Below are 21,634 nucleotides of genomic sequence, written 5' to 3'. Positions count from 1 at the left end.
TTGTTATTCCCTTCTCCCCTCCTCTCCCTGCTTCCTGTCCCACCCTCAGCCCCGCGGACTATAACCCCAGCTACATAAGGATCAGTTAATATTTGTTTGAGTGTCCACACTCCCTTAGCCCCACAAATTGCATACTGAATCTAGCCTACCCGCTTCATAAGGGCTGCCTTCCTACCCAGAATGGGGACCAAGCAGAGAGCAATCACAGCCACCCTGCATTCCTTCTCTGGTTAGTGGCCTCATGATTCACAGAGATTTTGTATCCATTAGGCACAGCACTTGGAGCTGACAGACTTTTCAGGGGCCTAAAAGAAAACGTTTAAGAACAACCCTCCCACTTTTTTTTTTTTTAACAGAACTAAAATACAAAAAACTATAAAGTCAAAAGCAATAAACTTTTAATTAAATAACTTTTAATTACCAACATAAATTTATACCGATTTTATTACTTGTTTATGTAATTTAATTATGATAGTGACTACCGTATATCCCCTTTTTCCTTTATAAGTAGAAGTAGGTTTTAGGTAGGTGCAAGGGTCACTCAGTAAAAGACTATACTTCCAGCCTCTTTTGAAGCTAGGTGTGGTCATGTGACTTAAGTTCTGAACATGGGAAGTGAGTACAAGTGATACCTGCCACTTCTGGTTGTGCAGTAGGGGATGAGCTCTTCATCTTTCTCCCTACACACTTGCGAGAGCTACTACTATGGACAACTCCAGGGGGCACATTAGCACTGCAGTCTGTGCAAATGATGCTCTTTGTCATTGTGAATGTGGCTGCTTTGTCCCTGTGATGCAGACCTTAAGGCAAGAGCTGGAGTGGATGCTGAGGTGGAAGCCTGTGTACCAGCCCTGTACTCTCACTGCACTAAGAAGTCTCTTTGTTATAGCAGCTTAGGCTGTACTGAAGTAATACACTGGTATTTATAAACATTTTATTACATTTGAAAATAATTTGTAAGTTCATGTTTCTCCCTTTGGAAACATTCCACCCATGCACTGCAATCGCCATGAAATCAAATCCTATAATAACTTGAGTGCATGTAGCCAAATGATTTCTAAAGAAAAATTTTTAAAATCCTTTCAATATTTTTTTCAGCAAAAAAATAACACTTGATGTGGGATACAGACAGACTTTAATATGGGATAGGACCTACAAATATAAATGTATCTAGCATCAATGAAATTCTCAAAAGGGCCTTGATCATTCTCAGTTCCACAAGGTAGAAATTTCAGAATCACCTGTGATCTTTTCTTGTCAATTTATTCATTCAATAAATAGCATGTGGCAGTAATTTTCAGACAATATATAGAGAATAGCAAGACTGTATTCAGACATACCTAGGTTCCAGTCCTAACTCTGCTAGTTACTGTGTAACTTTCAGCAATCAATATAGGTCCCTACTTACCTCTAAAATGAGGACAATAATAATGCCTACCTATTGGCCAGGCATGATGGCTCACATTTGTAATCCCAACATTTAGGGAGGCTGCAGTGGGAGAATTGGTTGAGGTCAGGAGTTTGAGGCCAGCCTGGCCAATATAGTGAGACCCTGTCTCTATTTTTTTTTTTTTTTTTTTTGAGATAGAGTCTTGCTCTGCCACCCAGGATGGAGTGCAGTGGCCCAATTTTGGTTCACTGCAACCTCCACCTCCCAGGTTCAAGCAATTCTCTTGCCTCAGCCTCCTGAGTAGCTGGGATTACAGGTGTGCATCACCACACCCAGCTAATTTTTTATATTTTTGGTAGAGATGGGGTTTTACCATGTTGGCCAGGCTGGTCTCGAACTCCTGACCTCAAGTGATCCCCACCCACCTTGGCCTCCCAAAGTGCTGGGATTACAGGTGTGAGCCACTGTGCCCGGCCCCCTGTCTCTATTAAATAAAATAATAATAATAGTGCCTACCTATTGTGCAATAAATAACTTGACTGGCCTTTGTCCCTGGTTTCTGGTAAAGAGACTTTAAACCCTTAGAACTTCCTAAGTAGCAGGAGTGTCTTTGTTATTTATGAGCTCCTTAGATTACACCTGAGTTTATGCTAACTGATGAGATGACACAGGGTGAGAATGGTCACCAGAAAGACCAACAATGTAATTAGAGGGTTGGGTCAATCTCCTAGGAGAGGAGGAGGACTGAAGATTGAGTCCAGTTATGTGACCAATGATCCAATCAATCATGCCTATGTAATGAGACCCCAAAAAAACTCTGAACACCAAAGCTCAGTAGAGCTTCCCAGGTGGTGAACACATCAATGTGCCAGGAGGGTGATGCCACGGGGAGAGGTCATGAATGCTCTCCATTCAGAACCCTCCCAGACTCCACCCATGTGGATCTTCATTTAGCTGGTCCTGATTTGTATCATTAGTGCTTTCCTGAGTTCTGTGAGTCATTCTAGAAAATTATTGTACCTTAGGGGTCATGTGAAACTTTGAATTTATAGCCAGTTGGTCAGAAGCACATGTGGCTTAGGGACCCCCCAAAATGCAGCTGGCATCTGAAGTGAAAATAGTTTTACTGGGGATTGTGCCATTAAACCTGTGGAGTCCAATGCCAACACTGGGTGGTTAGCATCAGAATTAAATTGTATTTCTGTACACCAGTTTGTGTGAGGATGCTACCTCAGAGGGTAGTAAAAGTTAAGGAAATAAACACAAAGCACTTGGCAATAATAATAGTGATTATCTCATAAGGCTAGAAGGATTCATAAGATAAAATTCATGAAGTGCTTAGCTTAGTCACAGTACTTGAGACTGTTGTGAGCAAACACACTATGGAACTCATAACTTGTCCATTTTAATTGCTAAGTAATATTCCATTTCATGAAAATATCACTGTATATCCATTATTTTATTGATACTTCAACAGTTTCCAGTTTAGGGTATTAGTAATAAATTTGCAGTGAACATTGTCATACAAACGTTTTTGTGGTATAAGTGTTTTCATTTATTGTGAATAAATTCCTAGGATTAAAACTAAATTATAGGGTCAGTGTATATTTAGTTTTATAAGAAATGCCAGACCATTTCTGAAAGTGTTTGTGCCATTTTACACTACCATAAAAAATATATGAGAATTCTGGTTGCAGTACAACCTTGCCAACATTTGATGTTGTCAGTCTTTTACATTTTAACCATTCAGATAAGTATGTAATGGAATTTCATTGTGGTTTTAATTTACATTTCCTTGATGCTGAGCACAGAAAATCAGAAAAAGAAAACAGAGAAACAATACACAGAACAAAGAGGTAACAAAAAATAAAGGTAAGACTTAAGCTTTAATATATCAACATTACCTTAAACCTAAATGGTCAGAATACATCAATCAAAAGACAGATTGGCAGAGCGGAAAAAAGAATGACCCAGCTATATGTTGTTTATAAAATACTCACTATTTAATTTATTTATTATTTTCAAAGAGATAGGGTCTTGGCTCACACAGTGGCTCACACCTGTAATCCCAGCACTTTGGGAGGTCGAGATGGGTGGATCACATGAGGCCAGGAGTTCGAGACCAGCCTGGCCAACATGGTGAAAACCCATCTCTACTACAGCTACAAAAATTAGCTGGGCATGGGGGCATACACCCGTAATCCCAGCAACCTGGGTGACTGAGGTATGAGAATCACTTGAACCTGGGAGGCAGAGGTTGCAGCGAGCCAAGATCGTGCCTCTGCACTCTAGCCTGGGCAATGGAGTGAGACCGTGTCTCAAAATAATAATAATAATAATAATAATAATAATAATAATAATAATAATAATAATAAAGAGACAGGGTCTTGCTGTTTCCCAGGCTGCAGTGCAGTGGTGATCACAGTTCATTGTAATCTCAAATTCCTGGGCTCAAGCAATCCTCCCTGCCTCTGCCTCCTAAGTGGCTAGTACTACAGGTGAATAGCACCACACCCAGCGAATTTTTTTTTTTTTTTTTTTGTAGAGACAACGTCTCACTCTGTTGTCCAGGCTACTCTCAAACTCCCAGCCTCAAGCAATCCTTACACCTGGGGCTCCCAAAAAACTCACTTTAAATACAATTATGCACTGCTTAACAACAGGGACACACTCTGAGAATGAGCTGTTAGGTAATTACATCATTGTGTGAACATCATAGAGCATGCTTAAACAAACCTGGATGGTATAAGCCTACTACACACCTAGGCTATATGCAATAGTCTACTGCTCCTAGGCTACAAACTTATACAGCACACTATTGTACTGAATAATGTAGGCAACTGTAAAACAATGGTATCTGTGTATCTAAACATATCAAAACATAGTAAAGGGAGAGTAAAAATGTGGTATATAGGGCACTTAACATGGCTGGAAGCTGTCCTGGATGAGTCTGTGTGTGAACAGTGAGTGAATGTGAAGGCCTAAAACATTGTTGCACACTACTGTAGGTGTAAACATTGCACACTTAGGTTACACTACCTTTAAAATATTTCTTTCTTCAAAAACAAGTTAACCTTAACTTACTGTAACATTTTTATCTTATAAACATTTAAATATTTAAACTTTTTGACTCTTTTATAATAATGACCTAAAGCACACATTGTATACTTGTATAAAAATATTTTCTTTCTTTATATCCTTATTCTATAAGCTTTTTTCTATTTTTAAATTTTTTATTTTTTAAAATTTTTTAGTTAAAACTAAGACATACACATAGTAGCTTAGGCCTACACAGCATCAGAATCATCAGGTTGTCAGTAGGCAACAGAAATTTTTCAGCTCCATTATATTCTTATGGGACCACCATCATATATGTGGTCTGTTGTTGACCAAAACATCATTATGTGGTATGTGACTGTATAACAATAAAGGCAGGTTGAAAGTAAGAGGGTAAAAAGGGATATATCATGCAAAACTAACCAAAGGAAAGCAGAGTGACTACAATAATATCAGATAAAGTAAGCTTGAGGGGAAAGAAAATTATTAGAGACAGAGAAAGACACTATATAATAATAAAGGGTCAATTCACCAGGAAGACATAGCAATCATAAATGTGTATGTATCAAACAACAGAGATGCATATGTGAAGCAAAAACTTATAGAATCTAAAAGTGAAACACATAAATCCACAACAGTTGGAGACTTCAACACCCCTCTCTCAACAATCAGTAGAACAATGAGACAGAAAAATCAGCAAGGATATAGAACAACTCACCAACATCATTAACCACTGATTCTAATCAACATTTATAGAACACTGCATCCAACAACAGCAGAATACACGTTCTTTTAAAGTGCCCATAGCTTGAGGCCAGGTGTTTAAGACCAACCTGGGCAACATACTGAGAACCTGTCTCTTAAATAAATAAATAAGTGGGAGGTGGGGGAAGCTCAACATCACTAATCATCAGAGAAATGTAAATCAAAACCACAATGAGACACCATCTCCTGCCAGTCAGAATGGTGATTATTAAAAGGTCAAAAAATAACAGATGCTGGCAAGGTTGCAGAGAAAAAGGAACGCTTTTATACTGTTGGTGGGAGTGTTAATTAGGTCAACCACTGTGGAAGACAGTATGGTGATTCTTCAAAGACCTAGAGGCAGAAATACCATTTGACCCAGCAATCCCATTACTGGGTATGTACCCAAAGGAATATGAATCATTCTATTATAAAGATACATGCACATGTATGTTCATTTGCACTATTCACAATAGCAAAGACATGGAATCAATCCAAATGCCCATCAATGATAGACTGGATAAAGAAAATGTGGTACATATACATTATGGAATACTATGCAGCAATAAAAAGGAACCAGATCACGTCCTTTGCAGGGACATGGATGGAGCTGGAAGCCGTTATCCTCAGCAAACTAACGCAGGAACAGAAAACCACACACCACACGTTCTCACTTACAAGTGTGAGCTGAATGATGAGAACACATGGACACATGGGGTGGGGGAACAACACATACCAGGGCCTATTGGGGTGGAGTGGGGAGACAGAGAGCATCAGGAAGAACAGCTAATGGATGCTGGGCTTAATACCTAGGTTATGGAATGATCTATGCAGCAAACCACCATGGCACAATTTTATCCATGTAACAAACCTGCACATCTTGCACATGTACCCCTGAACTTAAAAGTTGAAGATTTAAAAATTCATCTTATGAAGCTAGTATTTCCCTTCTAATCAAATCAGGCAAAGAAGTACAAAAGAAAGAAAACTACAGGCAATATCCCTCATAAACTTAGATGCAAAAAATCCTTAAAAAATATTTGCAAATCAAATGCAACAAAGTAGTAAAAGATTTATACAGCTGGGATTTATTCCAGCTATGCAAGGCTAGTCAACATTCAAAAATCAGTCAATGTAAACAGGTCAATTTTACACATTACAATGGGCTAAAGAAAAACCACATGATTCTATCAATCAGTACAGAAAAAGTTTTCTCAAATTTCAACACCATTCATGATAAAAACTCTGAGAAAAATTGCAGTAAAGGGAGAACTTCCTCAGCTTGATAAAAAGCATCTACCAAAAACCTATAGCTAACATTATATTTAATGGTGAAAGACTGAATGTTTTCCCTCCAAGACTGGAAACAAGGCAAGGATGTCTGCTATTGCTACTCTTATTCAACATAGTACTAAAGTTTTAGTCAGTGCTCTAAGGCAAAAAAAAAAAAAAAAAAAAAAAGGCGGGGGGGATTACCGGCATACACATCAGAAAGGAAGAAAATAGAACTGTCCCAATTTGCAGATGACATGATGGTCTCCATAGAAAATCCTAAAGAATCTATAAAAAACTAATAGGACTAAAGTAGGACCCAAGATAAATATACAAAAAATCAACTACATTTCTATATACTTGCAGTGGACACAGAAATTTTAAATACCATTTACAATCACTCAAAAAAGAGTGAAATACTTAGGTATAAATCTAACAAAACACACACATGATTTGTGTGCTGAAAGCTACAAAGTCCTGATGAAACAAGTCAAAGAAGATCTAGATAAATGGTGAGAGATATTGTGTTCATGGACTGGAAGACCCAATGTAGCAAATACATCAGTTCTCCCCAAGTTGATATAAAAGTTTAATGCAATTCCTTTAAAAATCCCAACAAGATTTTTTTTGTGGCCACCAATCCAGATCTACCAATAGTATTTTTTTTTTTTTTTTTTTTTTTTGAGATGGAGTCTCGCTCTGTCACTCAGGCTGGAGTGCAGTGGCGCAATCTCGGCTCACTGCAAGCTCCACCTCCTGGGTTCACGCCATTCTCCCACCTCAGCCTCCAAAGTAGCTGGGACTATAGGCGCCCGCCTAATTTTGTTTTTGTATTTTTAGTAGAGACGGGGTTTCACCGTGTTAGCCAGGATGGTCTCGATCTCCTGACCTTGTGATTCACCTGCCTCAGCCTCCCAAAGTGCTGGGATTACAGGCATGAGCCACCGCGCCCGGCCCCAACAGTATTTTTTAGACATACATAGCATTCTAAAATTTGTATGGAAAGGCAAACGAACTAGAATAACTGAAACCATTTTGAGGAAAAAATAAAGTGGGATCAATCAGGCTACCTGATTTCAAGATTTATTATATAGTTACAGCAATCAAGACTGCAGGGCAGGTTGAATATCCCTTAACAGAAATGCTTGGGACCAGAAGTGCTTCAGATTTTTTTTTTTTTTTTAGTTTGAAATATTTACACATACACAATGAGATAGCTTGAGGATATGATCCAAGTTTAAACACAAAGTTCATTTATGTTTCATATACACTTTATACACATAGCCTGAAGGTAATTTTATACAATATTTTAAATAATTTTGGCATGAAACGAAGTGTGGATACACTGAACCATCAGAAAGCAAAGGTGTTAACATCTCCGCCACCCATGTGGACGATCTGTGATTGGCATCACCATCATTCCTGATTCTGAATTTATATGTTACTGATAAGCAATCTTTTTTCACACTTATTCACACATAAGTACTTAACAGTAAAAAATATGACATACCAGTAATACAATGAAAAAAAATAGTGTATTCTGGTTAAGTAAGCCAGCACAGTAGTGTCACCAGAATACCTGTATCAGCTGTTAAGCAACAATAACAAATAACAGTAGGCTTTCAGTTTCCAAGTATAATGCTGTGTTTTAACTAAAAGGTTACTGTGCACTGTATTTTATTTTTAGGCGAGAAGAAGCATCAGAAGCAGTTGAGGGACCAAGAAGTGGGTCCTGTAGAGAGGAAGAAGTATTCCTCTGGATGGCTTTTTTAAATGTTTCTTTCAGAGTCATCTGCCTCATTAATGATGCCTTTTGTCTTAGAAGTCTCTCTTTGATTTTATAAACTGACATGATTTCTTGCTCTGTTATGAATGCATGCTGCTCTAATCCTTTAATAAGCCCATCACACATTTTTACCATGTCATCTATAGGCACTTTTTCTGCAGTGTTAACATCATCTTCATTATCATTATTATCATGATCATCTTGATTCAGAACCATTTTTGTTACTTCACCATTGGACAATGAATGAACAACTGGAGCCTCATTATTACTGTTAAAAACATCTTTGATATCTTCTTCTTCCAGCTTACTGACAGTCTCTGGATGTGTATTTTTTGTATATGTAAGGTCAGACATTATTTTTTTCTCACTTGACACACAGAATCCTTCAAAGTTACCATCTTGTTCATCATCATTACTGCACTTGCCAGTAAACTTCTCTGCTGCTTCATGACCAGCAGATGCTTTACTGCCACAAATCTTTAAAAATTTAATGCCATGTCTTTTCTTAAATTTCTGCAACCAGCCTGTTGAATATTCACAGTTCCCCTCAATTTTTAGTTCACTGTGATAGATCTTTGCTTGTTTCATGATCAGCATACCATTGAGTGGCAAGTGTTCACTGCGACGCTGACGGATCCACTCTTTCAATACACGATCAAGATCTTCATTTTTAGCTTTATGAAGTGTTTTTCTATTTTTCATTAATATCTGCTCATCACTTTCAGCATAAAACTTCAACAGTTTATCCTTCTGTTTCTTCAGGTCATATATGGTGGTCATTCCAACACCATACTCTTCTGTAAGATGTTTCACACTTACACCACTGTCCAGTTTCTCCAACAACTTGACTTTCTGTGCTATAGATAAACACAAATGCTTCCTCTTTTTCTTATCACTGACATTCACAGGGGTATCTTTAGGTCTTTTTGACATTTTCAACAATATATTTACACCACACAGCAGAGAATAAGCAAACAAATGCAGTGAGTAATGCGCATAGGTCTTGGCCCCATGTGGGGCATTGGGGGAAACCTGTTGTTGGAGTGTCCAGCCTGCACACATGCCATTTAATTACCCTTTGTGGGAATGCATGGGGGAAATCCAGGTGTGAGCAGAAAAACTGCAGCAGAAGAGAGCTGGGAGGGTCTTTTTCCCTTTGGGGATGTTGCATGAACTGTGTGTTGTGCACCTGTGTTTTGACTGCAACTCACATAAGGTTAGGTATGAAATTTTCCATTTGTGGCATAATGTCATTACTCAAAAAGTTTAGGATTTTGGAGCATTTCAGATTTCAGATTTTTACATTACGGATGCTCAGCCTGTATTGGTAGAGGAATAAACACATAGATCAATGGAACAAAATACAGAAACTGGAAATAGGATCACACAAATATGTCCAACTGGTTTTGACAAAGGCATAAAAGCAATTCAATGGAGGAAACATAGCCTTTTGAACAAATGGTGTTGGCGTAATGTAACATGCATACGCAAACAAACAAAAAAGAACAACAGCAACAACAACCAAAGTTTTACATCTGTTTTAAAAATTAACTCAAAATGTATCATAGACTTAAATGTAAAATAAAAAATCTTAAAAAAAAACAGGCGGTAGAATGTCTTCAGGATCTAGGGCTGGGCAAAGAGTTATTAAACCAAAAGCATCAATAAAAGGAAAAGTGGATAAATTGGACCTTATCACAATGACAAACTTTTGCTCTGCAAAAGATACAGTTAAGAGGATGAAAATACAAGGCATACACTGTGAGCAACTATTTACAAAGCACATATTTGACAAAGGGCTAATATCTAGAATATATAAAGATATCTCAAAACTCAACAGTACAAAAAACAATTAATTAGAAAATGGGCAAAAGACATGAACACACATTTCACTGAAGGGAATATACACATGGAAAATAAGCACATGAGAAGATGTCTTACATCATTAGTCAATAGGGAAATAAAAATTAAAATCACAATAAGACACCACCACACACCTATTAGAATGGCTAAAATAAAAGCTAATGCTCATGAGGATGCAAACTGGATCATTCATACACTGGTGGTGGGTATGTAAAATGGTACAGCCGCTCTGGAAAGCATTTTGGCAGTTTCTTAAAAAACAAAACATGTAACTACCATGCAACCCAGCAACTGCACTCCTGGGCATTTATTCTGGAGAAGTGAAAACTTATGTTCACACAAAAACCTGTACATAAATGTTTACAGTACCTTTACTCAGAATATCTGAAAACTGGAAACAACCCAGGTGTTCTTCAGTGAGTGAATGGCTAAACAAACTGTGGTACATTCATACTATGGACTACTACTCATCAGTAAAAAGAAATGAACTATTGATACATGCAACAACTTGGATGAGTCTCCAGATAATTATGCTGAGTGAAAAAAAATTCTATAAGGTTGCATTCTGTATGATTCCATCTATACACACAGACGTTTGAAAGGAATTAAGAAGCAGTGTAACTACAAAGAGCAACATGAGGGATCCTTGTGGTGATGAAAATGTTCTGTATCATGACTGTATCAATGTCAGTATCCCGGTTGTGATATTGTACTACAGTTTTGCAAGGTGTTTCCATTGGGGGAAGCTGGGTAAAGGGTACATATAATCTGTCCGTTTTATTCCTTACAACTGCATATGAGTCTCCAATTTTCTCAAATAAAACATTTAATTAAAATAGTACATATGTGATTTCTCTTGTCCAAACCCTGATTGATAATTTGAACCCGTCATCAGACTGGAAAATTTCTCTTCTATTCCTAGATTGCTAAGTATTTTGGTCAGAAGAGGTGTTTATTTTTGCCAACAGATTTATCTGTATTTTTTAAAATAATCATAGCTTTTCTTTAAAAAAATTTTTGTTTTATTATTTTAATGAAAGCTTTTCTCTTTTAAGGTAAATTACATTGTTTGATTTCAGAATGCAAAACCAACCTTGCATTCCTGGGATAAACCCTACTTCATCATGATGTATTAATACTTTTATAAATTGCTGGATTTGATTTGCTAATATTTGCTTAGGATTTTTATGTCTATGTTTATGAAATGTTTTTCAGACACCTATGGTGTCTGAAAAGTCCTCAGTAAAAGTTCATTGAATTCAGACTTGTTTAAATGATATTCTAACTGCAACATAGCTGATGTTGTGGTCCAGACACCCCCTCAGGGCCTAGACAGTCATTCCCTCAGCTTCTGGAGTTGGTTGCTGACGATTCACAACTGAGTCCTTCTCTGGGGGCCACCCTCCACCAAGGGAAGCAGTCTTGCCAAAAAAAAAAAAAAAAAAAAAAATCACAGCTCCTCCCCAGGTATAGCCTGTATCCCTGACTGGTCAATGCAAGGATACGAGTTTCTGGCCCCCTTGCTTTAATGTGGAACTACTCTGAAAGGTCATCGTAGGCGCCAAGCATGCCTTGGGATTGGTCAAGGCCTCTGCTGCAACTGTTTTGCAGGCCAACTTCTTCCTCTGCCTCCAAATTCCTGCTTCCTTCACTTTCTCACAGGTGCTGATCTTTAAGTTCTCCCTACCTCCACCAATAACCTTGTAGGCAAGCTAATCTCCCTCTTGCGTCCCCCAGGGCTTCAACACAGGACACACCACGTTACCCTGTTTTATTTTTCTTTTCATAGCACTTAACACCTTATACGCGAAATAATCTTATTTACTTAATAATTAAAATACTTATTGTCTTCTGTAAGAATGTAAGCTTACCAGGACAGATCTTTCTCATACGCTATGCACCGCTGTATCAAGCGCCTAGGGCAGGGCCTGCAGAACACAGCAGGCACTAAATACTGGTTGTTGAATGAACCGATGAGGCCGGCCCTGCGCTTTTGGTCGTGGGATCACACATCCCACCTCCAGCTTTTAACACGCACCTGGGAGCTGCGGCTCGGGGTGTGCCCCTGAGTCCCCGCCCCTCAGGCCACGCCCCCGGGCCCAGGGAGAAGGCGGGGCCCCGCGGACGCAGCGGTGGGCACGATGCGGCAACCCACTGTTCGGCTGGTGCGCCTGGGTCGGGTGCCGTACGCCGAACTACTGGGGCTGCAGGACCGCTGGCTGCGGCGGCTGCAGGCCGAGCCAGGCACTGAGGCCCCGTCGGGGACTGAGGCGGGCGCGCTCCTGCTCTGCGAGCCCGCGGGACCCGTGTACACGGCCGGGCTGCGCGGCGGCCTGACGCCCGAGGAAACTGCGCGGCTACGGGCCTTGGGCGCCGAGGTGCGCGTCACAGGCCGCGGTGGCCTGGCCACCTTTCACGGCCCGGGCCAGCTGCTTTGCCACCCAGTGCTTGACCTACGGCGTCTCGGCCTACGTTTGCGCATGCACGTAGCGTCGCTGGAGGCGTGCGCCGTGCGCCTGTGCGAGCTCCAGGGCCTGCAGGACGCCCGCGCGCGGCCCCCGCCGTACACGGGCGTCTGGCTGGAAGATCGCAAGATCTGCGCGATCGGTGAGCGCCGCGGCGCAGGGCGGTACCAGAGAGCCGGGGTCGGAGCTTGAGGCCTGGGGGCGGGGTCTGACGGGGCTGGACCAATGGAGGTGAGGGTAGAGCTCGGGCCGGAAGGAGGCGTATCTAGCGCGGGTTTTGAATCACAACTACCCGCTGCGTTTGAGTTTTTAAGCCCCTTCTCAGGTATCGTATATTCAGAAGCAGAAGGCTCCTCACATCTAGTCCAACACACATTTCTGTGAATGGAGAGACAAGAGAAGTGAATTGCCAGGTTACTTCCTGCAAATCACAATGTCATGGCAAATAAGGGTGCTAATTTTCAAACTTTTTTTTTTTTTTTTGGGACGGAGTCTCGCTCTGTCACCCAGGCTGGAGTGCAGTGGCGCAATCTCTGCTCACTGCAAGCTCCGCCTCCCGGGTTCACGCCATTCTCCTGCCTCAGCCTCTAGAGTAGCTGGGACTACAGGCGCCCACCACCAGCCCGCCTAATTTTTTGTATTTTTAGTAGAGATGGGATTTCACTGTGTTAGCCAGGATGGTCACGATCTCCTGACGTCGTGATCCGCCCGCCTCGGCCTCCCAAAATGCTGGGATTACAGGCGTGAGCCACTGCGCCCGTCCCCAAACTTTTTTTTTTTTTTAAGTATTGGAATCTGTTAAAAGACATTTCCTGGAATCCTCATGATGAATGCAGCTGTCCTGAAGCCACGCACCCCTTCCTTTCATTTGTTTCCTTTTCCCATCTGGGTACAATCCCTTGTTTCTCCAGAAACAAAATTTGAAAACCAGTGATCTATTCCAGTTCTCCCATCACCCTGAGAGGGACACCAAAGCCCGGAGAGTGGAGGGTATCCACTCTAAGACCCTTTGGCTTGCCCTGCAGGAGTCCGCTGTGGAAGGCACATCACATCCCACGGCCTGGCTCTCAACTGCTCTACCGACCTCACGTGGTTTGAGCACATCGTGCCCTGTGGACTGGTTGGGACAGGCGTCACTTCCTTGAGTAAGGAGCTCCAGAGGCACGTCACCGTGGATGAAGTAATGTCACCTTTCCTTGTGGCCTTTAAGGAGATCTACAAGTGCACACTGATCTCAGAGGACAGCCCCAGCTGAAGAGTACTCATGTTATAACAGCCAGGATGCTCCTGCTTTGGGAAGCACGAAGTCTGACTCGAGTCACCTACTGAAACGCAGATTTTAGACCTGGCCTGTCATTCACTGATCATGAAACTAAGAACATACCATGAGCTCTGAGCCACTGTTTTCATATGTATCCTATTTTATTTATATCTTCCCCACCTACCTCAGAGATACTAGATGTGACAACACTGTGAAAAGCAACACACGCTATATAAAACATTAGCACTGCTATTGACAGCAGTCTCAGCTTAGAGAAATTCAGATGTCATAGATTGTCATTTCTCGATGTTGATGCCACAGATTGTCATTTCTCGATTGTTGATTCCTCAGTACTGTGTCTAACTGAGCAATTCTGGGCTCTAGTTCCTTTGATTTTGTGGGAATCAAATCTCTGAATGGCCCAGGTGAAAGTGATGTGATGTAGAGCTTTTTCATTCTCAAGAGACCTGGGTTCTTTCTGCAATAAAGGGAAAAGGGAAGAACCTTCGAAGAATAAAATGGGATCTTACCTTCCTGGGTTTGATTCCACAAGTTTGATAATTTAGCAGTTTTTAGTTGGGTTACCCTGAGCTAGGCCAAAGACTGGACGAAGGATAAGAATAATTTCTCACACTGTACAAATGCCAAAGATAGAAGTGAGTTTTTCTTATATGAGACCTCTAAGTTTGTAAGGCTGCGTATTATCTGTTGCTGTGTAACAAATCATCAAAACTTAGTGACTTAACAGTAAACATTAATTATCCTGTTTGTGGGTCAGGAATTTGGGGGAAGCTTAGCTGGGTGTTTCTAGGTTGGGGTCTCCCACGAACTTGCAGTTAAGATGTCAGCTGGAACTGCACTTATTCAAAGGCTTGGCTGGGCTGGAGGATCAGCGCCCCATATGGTGCACTCACTTGCCTGGTTAGTTGTGGTTGCTGACAAGAGGCCTCAGTTCCTCACCATGTGGACCTCTCTATAGGGCTGCTTAATTGTTCTCATGACAGGGCAACTAGCTTCCCCTAGAGCAAGTCATGCCAAAGAGAGACAAGCTGGAAGCCACAATGTCTTTCATGACCCAGCCTCAGAAGTCACATAGGCATTTCTGTAGTCTTCTAACAGATGAGCTCTGTTCAGTGTGGAAGGGACTTCACTAGGGTGACAAAAGGTGAGGATTATTAGGGACCATCTTGAAGAATGGCCACCACAGCCTATTAAGAATGGAAAGAGCCTCGAATGAGAAGTCAGGGGACCCTGGTTCCAGTTCTGGCTCTGTGGAAAAGTCGTTTACTCTCTGGTCTTGTTTCTCCTTAAACCAGTGCTGTTCAGTAGACATACAACGCAAGCCACATTGTAATTTGACATTTTCTAGGATCCATGTTAAAAAGGTAAAATAAATGGGTGATGTTATTTTTATTTTTAAGAAATGAGGCCTCACTGTGTTGCCCAAGCTGGTCTCAAACTCCTGGGCTCAAGGGATCCTTCTGCCTCAGCCTCACAAAGTGCTGGGATTACAGGTGTGAGCCACCATGCCTGGTCTATGATGTTAATTTTAATATTTTAATTAACCCAATATACAAAAATATCAATATAAAGCAATATAAATGTTTTCTTGAGATATTTCATATTCTTTTTCTCATGCTGAGTCTTCAAAATATAGTGTGTATTTTACACTTATAGCACACCTCATTTTGGACTAGCCACATTTTAAAAGTGCTCATTGGTTACGTGAGGACCGACCATTCTCACATCTAAAGTCCTTTTGAGTTCCCAGGGTTCTGTGGTCTCACTGGCTTTTAGGAAAAAAGGTGAATCCTCCTACATCTGAGGTCTGATTTTTTTAATGCAAATAATTTATATCAATTATTCAAGCTGAAAAGGACTTTACAGATATATTCCTACCCCCTCATTGTAAAGAGATGAAAGCAAGGCTTAGGAAAAACCTTCTCAAAGTAAATTAATGCCAAAGCCAGCACTGAGTCTTAGGTATAAGCCCCTTTCTCATGCTCTTTTCCTGCTGTGCACACTGATTTAGAGCTTGGAACAATATGGTTTACGTGTCATGGACAGTCCATCAATATTACTTGATTGATGGTTTATCACTTGTAATTTGGTCCATATTCTTCCTGGGCCTTAGTTTCCCATCCACAGGGCTACTGCTGCTGTTGTAGGGGTGTGGGAGTGAGGAGTCATTGATAATTACTTCGTGTTATTTTTGCCGAAAAAGAAAATAATTATTCCAGGAAAAGTGGAGTTAGATTCTCATAGATGGAAGGCCGTGCACAGTGTTTCTACCTATCTGATACTCAGCCTCCCTCTCTAGCAACCCTAACAAGTGACCATACAACTTGTTCTTGAATGCTTCCAGAGACTGGAAAAGAAATAGACATGTACTCAGCACTTATTTATAATGCCACATACGGTCATACTGTGTTAGCCTCTTAAGTACATACTCTCATTTGACAGCCTGTTCCATTCTTCTGGACCATAGAGAATCTGTACACAGTTGTAGTGGCTGATTTGCTTGACCTTCCTGAACCTGTTTCATTACATGAAACAAGGATAGTGGTAAGAATTAGGTGACATAATTATATCATTGTAGCATATAGCATTGAGGGTAATGTTGGCCCAGAGTCAAAGCTCAGTAAATCTTATCATTACTGTTACCGTCTGTCCTCCATGAGCCTTCTCCAGGGAAATTATCACCGGATCCTTCAAGTTCCCTTCAAGGCAATAGGCTCCGCAAGAGTAGAGCTGCTTCTGCCTTGTTTCCTTCTGCACCTCCAGCATGTAGCACTGGGCTTGACATACAGAAGGCTATTTGAAAATATCAATTAAGGGGGATTGAACTATTTAAAGTCTCCTCCCATCCTGCCCACCTGTCTGTGCACCAGCCCCAGCTCATGTGTGTCCCATTAGGTGCAGCACTCACGGCTGAGCACAGCAGTCTTGGTGTGGACAGACCAGCACAGAGTACAGGAAACTGTTGCTTCCTGTGCTGGACTTGGGGGATACAAACTGGCCCTCATGGTGCTGGCCTGCAGACGTGTTCTCTTTGGCTTATGGGATTTTATGTACGTGTGTATGTATCTGATTAAGTTTAGTAATTGCCAACATTTAAAAAATGGGAAATTGTCATGTAAAAAATTGGTCTTCTGGCTTCTCATGAAAATTAGAGAGATCTGGAAACATTGGGCCATCTGCCTGACAATTGGAAGCAGGTATGGTTTTGTTGTTGTGTGTGTGTGTGTGTGACGGAGTCTCACTCTGTCGCCCTGGGTTCAAGCGATTCTCCTGCCTCAGCCTCTCAAGTAGCTGGGATTACAAGCATCCACCACCATGCCCAGCTAATTTTTGTATTTTTAGTAGAGACGGGGTTTCACCATGTTGGCCAGGCTGGTCTTGAACTCCTGGCCTCAAGTGATCCACCCACCTCGGCCTCCCAAAGTGCTGGAATTACAGGCATGAGCCACCATGCCCAGCCAGAAGCAGGTATGTTTTTAAAATTGCATTTTCCAGTTACCTGCAGCACCTCCCCTCTCTTCCCCACTTGTTGACATTAGCTTCCTGGCCCCTGTAGGCATTTGAGTTGGTGACCCCTAATCTAGACATTTCCTTGTTCTGAGACACAGCAGAGTCTCAGTGGACCCATCACAGTATTGGTTTTATACCGTAGTCATGAGGAGCCCTTTAAAGAAGTCCCTGGCCCCTGGCTCAGGGCCTGGCACAGAATAGGCAGCAGAAAATGTATGATAGTTTTTAATCTTCACCAAATATTTCTGGCTGTCTGCTTTCTGGACACATGGCAGGATTGTGCTTTGTGGCCCCAACATGGGTGAGTAGGGGCAAGGTTAACTTCTTCTGGTTAATTTATGAATGGAGGTGGCATGTCACTTCTGAGCTGGAGCATTGACTAGCTGGTGCCAGGCCCTTCAGAATTTCCCTCTGGAACAGTGACTAACAACATTGAAGATGGTGGCTGCTTCCTGAGGGACTGCGATGATCAGAGCCCTCTGCTGACGATGGACATGCATTGGAGTTCAGCCACTTACATGTCACAGCACAACCTAGCCTGCTATAACTAATGTAATTGTTTATATTAATCAGAACTCTTATATTTGTAAGTGTAGAAACCCAGTTCTAACGTAAGCCAAAAAAAAAGAACAAGGGTGGGGGTTATTGGAAAAGATACTGGAGTCTCATAGAATCCAAGAGTAAGGCAGCAGCTGAAGAACAGAACCAGAGTGTGAAGCTCTTTAGGAACTTAGGTAGTCTTTTCCCTCCCACTCTCTGTCATGCTTTGTGGCATGTGTTCACTTCATTTTGTCTCGCTTCAGTCCAGCTTTTTCTATTTCCCAGGCTACCTGGTGGAAAATGGCTGCTGCTGTTCCTGCCACTGCTGCTGCTATCCATGAATGTTGGGGTAGAGTCAAGGTTTCTTACTTGAGCAGCTGGGTGGATGGATGCTAAAGATATTGCTGGGATGGAGAACACCAGATAAGGATCAAGTTTGGAGAGGAAGATGATGAGTTCAGTTTTTGATAAATCCAGTTTGAGATACTCATGGGAGAGGCAAGCAGAGAGGCAGTTGGGTCTGGAGCATGAGTGGGATGAGTGAAGGTTAAGGTGCAGAAGCTCTAAGAGGAGAGCAGAGGACTGGTAAGTGTGAGACATGGGCTGTGTGAGGCACAGGCTGGCAAGGAGGAGTAGGCCAAGTAGACTGAGAAGTAGAGAATAAGTGGTGCAGGGACACAGAATGGGACATCATGACTGCCTCATCCTCTGGCAGTCTCTTCCTCCGGCAACCCAGCAAGATAGGCAAGGTTATTTTATGGATGAGAAAACCGAGGCTCCGAGAGGCCAAGTGTCTTGTGAGAGGTCATGTTGTTGATAAGGGCAGGGTGAGTCTGAGTTCCCAGTGTGGGCTCTGAAGGGCAAGTGAGGCAGGCCTGCAGGAGGAGCCCCCAGGAACAGGTGGTCCGTGGGTAGGCAAAGCGGGAGGATGTAGAGCAGGAGGCCAGAGTTAGGCTGAGGTCTAGCTGTGGCGTCAGGTCAGGCTACTGCTGCGGGTTCCTGGCTCTCCTTCCTGCTCGGACAGATCCCACCTCCGGTTTCCCATTGGAGCCTTGCCTTAAGGAAGGAAGCTGAGTGTATGAAGGAGGATATTTAACACCCTGGCTTTCCTCCTTTGAAAAAGTCTCTTCTTGTTTGTTCAGAGTCTTTTCCTCAAAATAAACAGATTGTCCAGAGTCTGGTGTATGAGTGCTGAGGGTGAGGACGTGACCAACTGCAGTTACTAGTCCAGTGTCTTGTTCCCCCACCGAGACTGGCAGGAAACTGAACAGAGCCAGCTCTGGCAGTGTGATCAGGTATCAGACACCTCGCTTTATGTAAAAGTCTCTGACAGGGTCTCCCTGTGTTTCCCAGGCTGGTCTCGAACTCCTGGGCTCAAGAGATCCTCCTGTCTCGGCCTCCCGAAGTGCGAAGTAGGATTACAGGCACGAGCCACCACACCCGGCTGTAAAAATGTCCTTATTCTCCAGCCTCTTTTGTATAAACTGTAGTAAGGGATAGGAGTAATGATGTTATCTGTGAAAATAGCCACCATTTACCCACAAGACAAAACTTGTTAAAGCCTCCTGAGTCTAACCTAGTATATCAGGCCCTTTTTCACACACACAAAAAATCCTTTTCGGGATTTAACGGAATCTGTTGTTTCCCCTACGTTGAAAAACAACTCTAAGACACTTTAAAGTACCTTCTTGGGCTGGGTTACATGGTTCCCAGCCTAGGTTTCAGACTTTTGCTTAAGGCCAGTTTTAGAAACCCTTGAATTCAGAAAAGTTAATTCAGAAATTTGATAAACAGAACTATTTAAAAACTAACTGGAAAGATTATATATTCTTTCTGAATATTCAGAAATTATGCATCATTTTCCTTCAAGAATGACAGGGTCAGAATGTGGAATTCCAAGATACCTCTTGACTTCCTCTCAAGCTGTGTGTGTGGTCAGTGGAGGCCCATGCGAGCTCAGCATGTGTACTGAGAAGTGTTAGTTTCTTTGGGGCCCATCTACCCTGACCACATCATGATGTTCATCTGCAGCTATTGCAAGGTGTTCAGATTGTGTAAATACAAATGGCATAAAAACTTTAAAAGAAGTGCAATTCTCGAAAGGTTAGGCGAACTAAAGCATTCTGTAAACCAACTGGTAATAATGAGCTTACAGTAGATAATTCATTTGAATTTGAAAAATACGGAAATTAGCCTGTCAAATACCGGCAAGAACTATGGAATAAAACTACTGATGCAATGAAGACAGTTAAAAAGATCAAACAAATGCTAAGCTAAATTTATAATGAACAAATTGAAGAAAAATAAAGGACTACAGAAAGTTCAGGACATCAAAGAAGTCAGGCAAAACTCATCTTGACGCCTCTCGCAGGCAAAGGAAAGCAGCTAGAAGAAAAGATGATACAACAGTTATAACAGGATGTAGACATGGAATAGGTTTCCTAAAAATCTCATTGTCTATAACTGTTTCTATATTTACATTTGAAAATCTCCTTTGGAGACTTACAACCTCTAAATTATTGACTTATTTTTTATATAAGGTCACTCAAATGAAAGGTGATTAAAATATCTACATTGCTGTCTACAAAACATCAGACAATATGGATGTTAGATTGCATCTCATTGTTAACTCTTTACTGATAGATATGTTTGTAAATACAGAAGTGAAATGTGGACATAAAATGGTTATCCTATTTGGTTAATGGTACTAGGTAACATTTCTGTAATTAATGACATTCAAAAATTTATGGCTAGTGATATATCTAAAGTAAAATTTTCTTTGCAGTAAAATATGCCTTTTATTGTTATAGAAGGGAGGATATAAGGAACCAACAGTTTGTATGAAAATAGCTCAAATAATATCTTCTATTTTGATTTTAGTATTTCTTATTTTGGTTTATTAGCATCTTAGAACAAAATGGGCTTATATAATGAAGCCCAGTTATGCTGGACTGTTTTGACCTGTTTTAATTGTTCTGACAGATAATTGGGGATGAGAGCCGAATAGTGTTTGCCTGAAATGACTGACACTATATAATTTCTGCTTTGGCAAATACTCAGTTCTAACTTGTGATTCCTGGTAGAACAAGCTTTATTTTTTGAGCCTAGCAGTGATCTAGAAGCAGATGTTATCTCAGTGCCTTTTAAAATTTGTTGTGTGGTTTTCTTCTAAAAAGCCACACAATAATTTTGGAAAACAGTGTATGGGTAGAACATCTGTCTGTTATTTGCACACAAAGCCACTTTTAGTGGGTACGAAGTTAAATTAGGAGGAATATGTTTGTATGCCCTATTGCACAGTAGGGTGAGTACAGTTAATGTATTGAATGTTCTTGCTACAAATAAATGATAAATGTTTGAGTTGATGGGCATGCTAATTACACTGATTTGATTGATACACATTGTATGTGAAACAGTACATACACCATATTTACAATTATGTATCAGCTTAACATTTTAAAAAACATTTCTAATGTAAAAAGTATCTCTCAAACTGTAGATTAACTTCTTTATATTTAAATATGAATCTTAAGCAAAATAGTGAAAATAATCATCTTGATTTAGTGTTTTTCTCCCATATGTGAATTGTATATACTTAGGTGGGGACAATAAAATCAACTGAACTGTAAGCTTAGAATAGGACTGAGGGGTAATTTTGCACAGCAGCTTTACTAAGGGTACATTGTTGCTTCAAAACTCTCTCTCTCAATAAATGGCCAAAGGGA

The 21,634-nt window shown here is 41.1% G+C and overlaps 2 protein-coding genes and 1 pseudogene across 4 annotated transcripts; 2 read left to right on the top strand and 1 right to left on the bottom strand.

The window, feature by feature from the left end:
- Positions 1–6,792: 6,792 nt before the first annotated feature.
- Positions 6,793–12,307, bottom strand: LIPT2-AS1 (LIPT2 antisense RNA 1). Its single transcript, XM_032166933.2, has 2 exons — positions 11,984–12,307; positions 6,793–9,568 (listed from the first exon to the last, which is right to left on the bottom strand). Exon 2 carries the CDS (start codon positions 9,309–9,311, stop codon positions 8,124–8,126), a length of 1,188 nt encoding a protein of 395 aa, XP_032022824.1. The 5' UTR covers positions 9,312–9,568; positions 11,984–12,307; the 3' UTR covers positions 6,793–8,123.
- Positions 12,233–20,024, top strand: LIPT2 (lipoyl(octanoyl) transferase 2). 3 transcript variants are annotated; one of them, XR_009215667.1, is made up of 3 exons: positions 12,233–12,719; positions 13,603–14,494; positions 18,195–20,024. XR_009215667.1 is itself a non-coding variant. In XM_032166934.2 (2 exons), exons 1-2 carry the CDS (start codon positions 12,254–12,256, stop codon positions 13,830–13,832), a joined length of 696 nt encoding a protein of 231 aa, XP_032022825.1. In that variant the 5' UTR covers positions 12,233–12,253; the 3' UTR covers positions 13,833–15,444. The 3 variants fall into 3 exon arrangements, 2 of the variants coding, with proteins under 2 accessions (XP_032022825.1, XP_032022826.1); XM_032166934.2 differs by lacking the exon at positions 18,195–20,024 and having other exon boundaries at positions 13,603–15,444; XM_032166935.2 differs by lacking the exon at positions 18,195–20,024 and having other exon boundaries at positions 12,233–12,757; positions 13,603–13,722.
- On the top strand, positions 18,592–20,345 carry LOC116476681 (probable ribosome biogenesis protein RLP24; annotated as a pseudogene).
- Positions 20,346–21,634: the final 1,289 nt, after the last annotated feature.

Source organism: Hylobates moloch, unplaced genomic scaffold, assembly GCF_009828535.3.
Source record: "Hylobates moloch isolate HMO894 unplaced genomic scaffold, HMol_V3 SCAFFOLD_11, whole genome shotgun sequence".
Taxonomy (NCBI): domain Eukaryota; kingdom Metazoa; phylum Chordata; class Mammalia; order Primates; family Hylobatidae; genus Hylobates; species Hylobates moloch.
This window is presented reverse-complemented; position numbering and strand designations above follow the sequence as displayed.

Bases quoted from the DNA above. Each gene is read 5' to 3' on its own strand.
- LIPT2-AS1 (XM_032166933.2), bottom strand. From the start codon at position 9,311: ATGTGTGCAGGCTGGACACTCCAACAACAGGTTTCCCCCAATGCCCCA.
- LIPT2 (XM_032166934.2), top strand. From the start codon at position 12,254: ATGCGGCAACCCACTGTTCGGCTGGTGCGCCTGGGTCGGGTGCCGTAC. The intron at 12,720-13,602 runs GTGAGCGCCGCG...CTTGCCCTGCAG, and splicing joins TCGCAAGATCTGCGCGATCG to GAGTCCGCTGTGGAAGGCAC.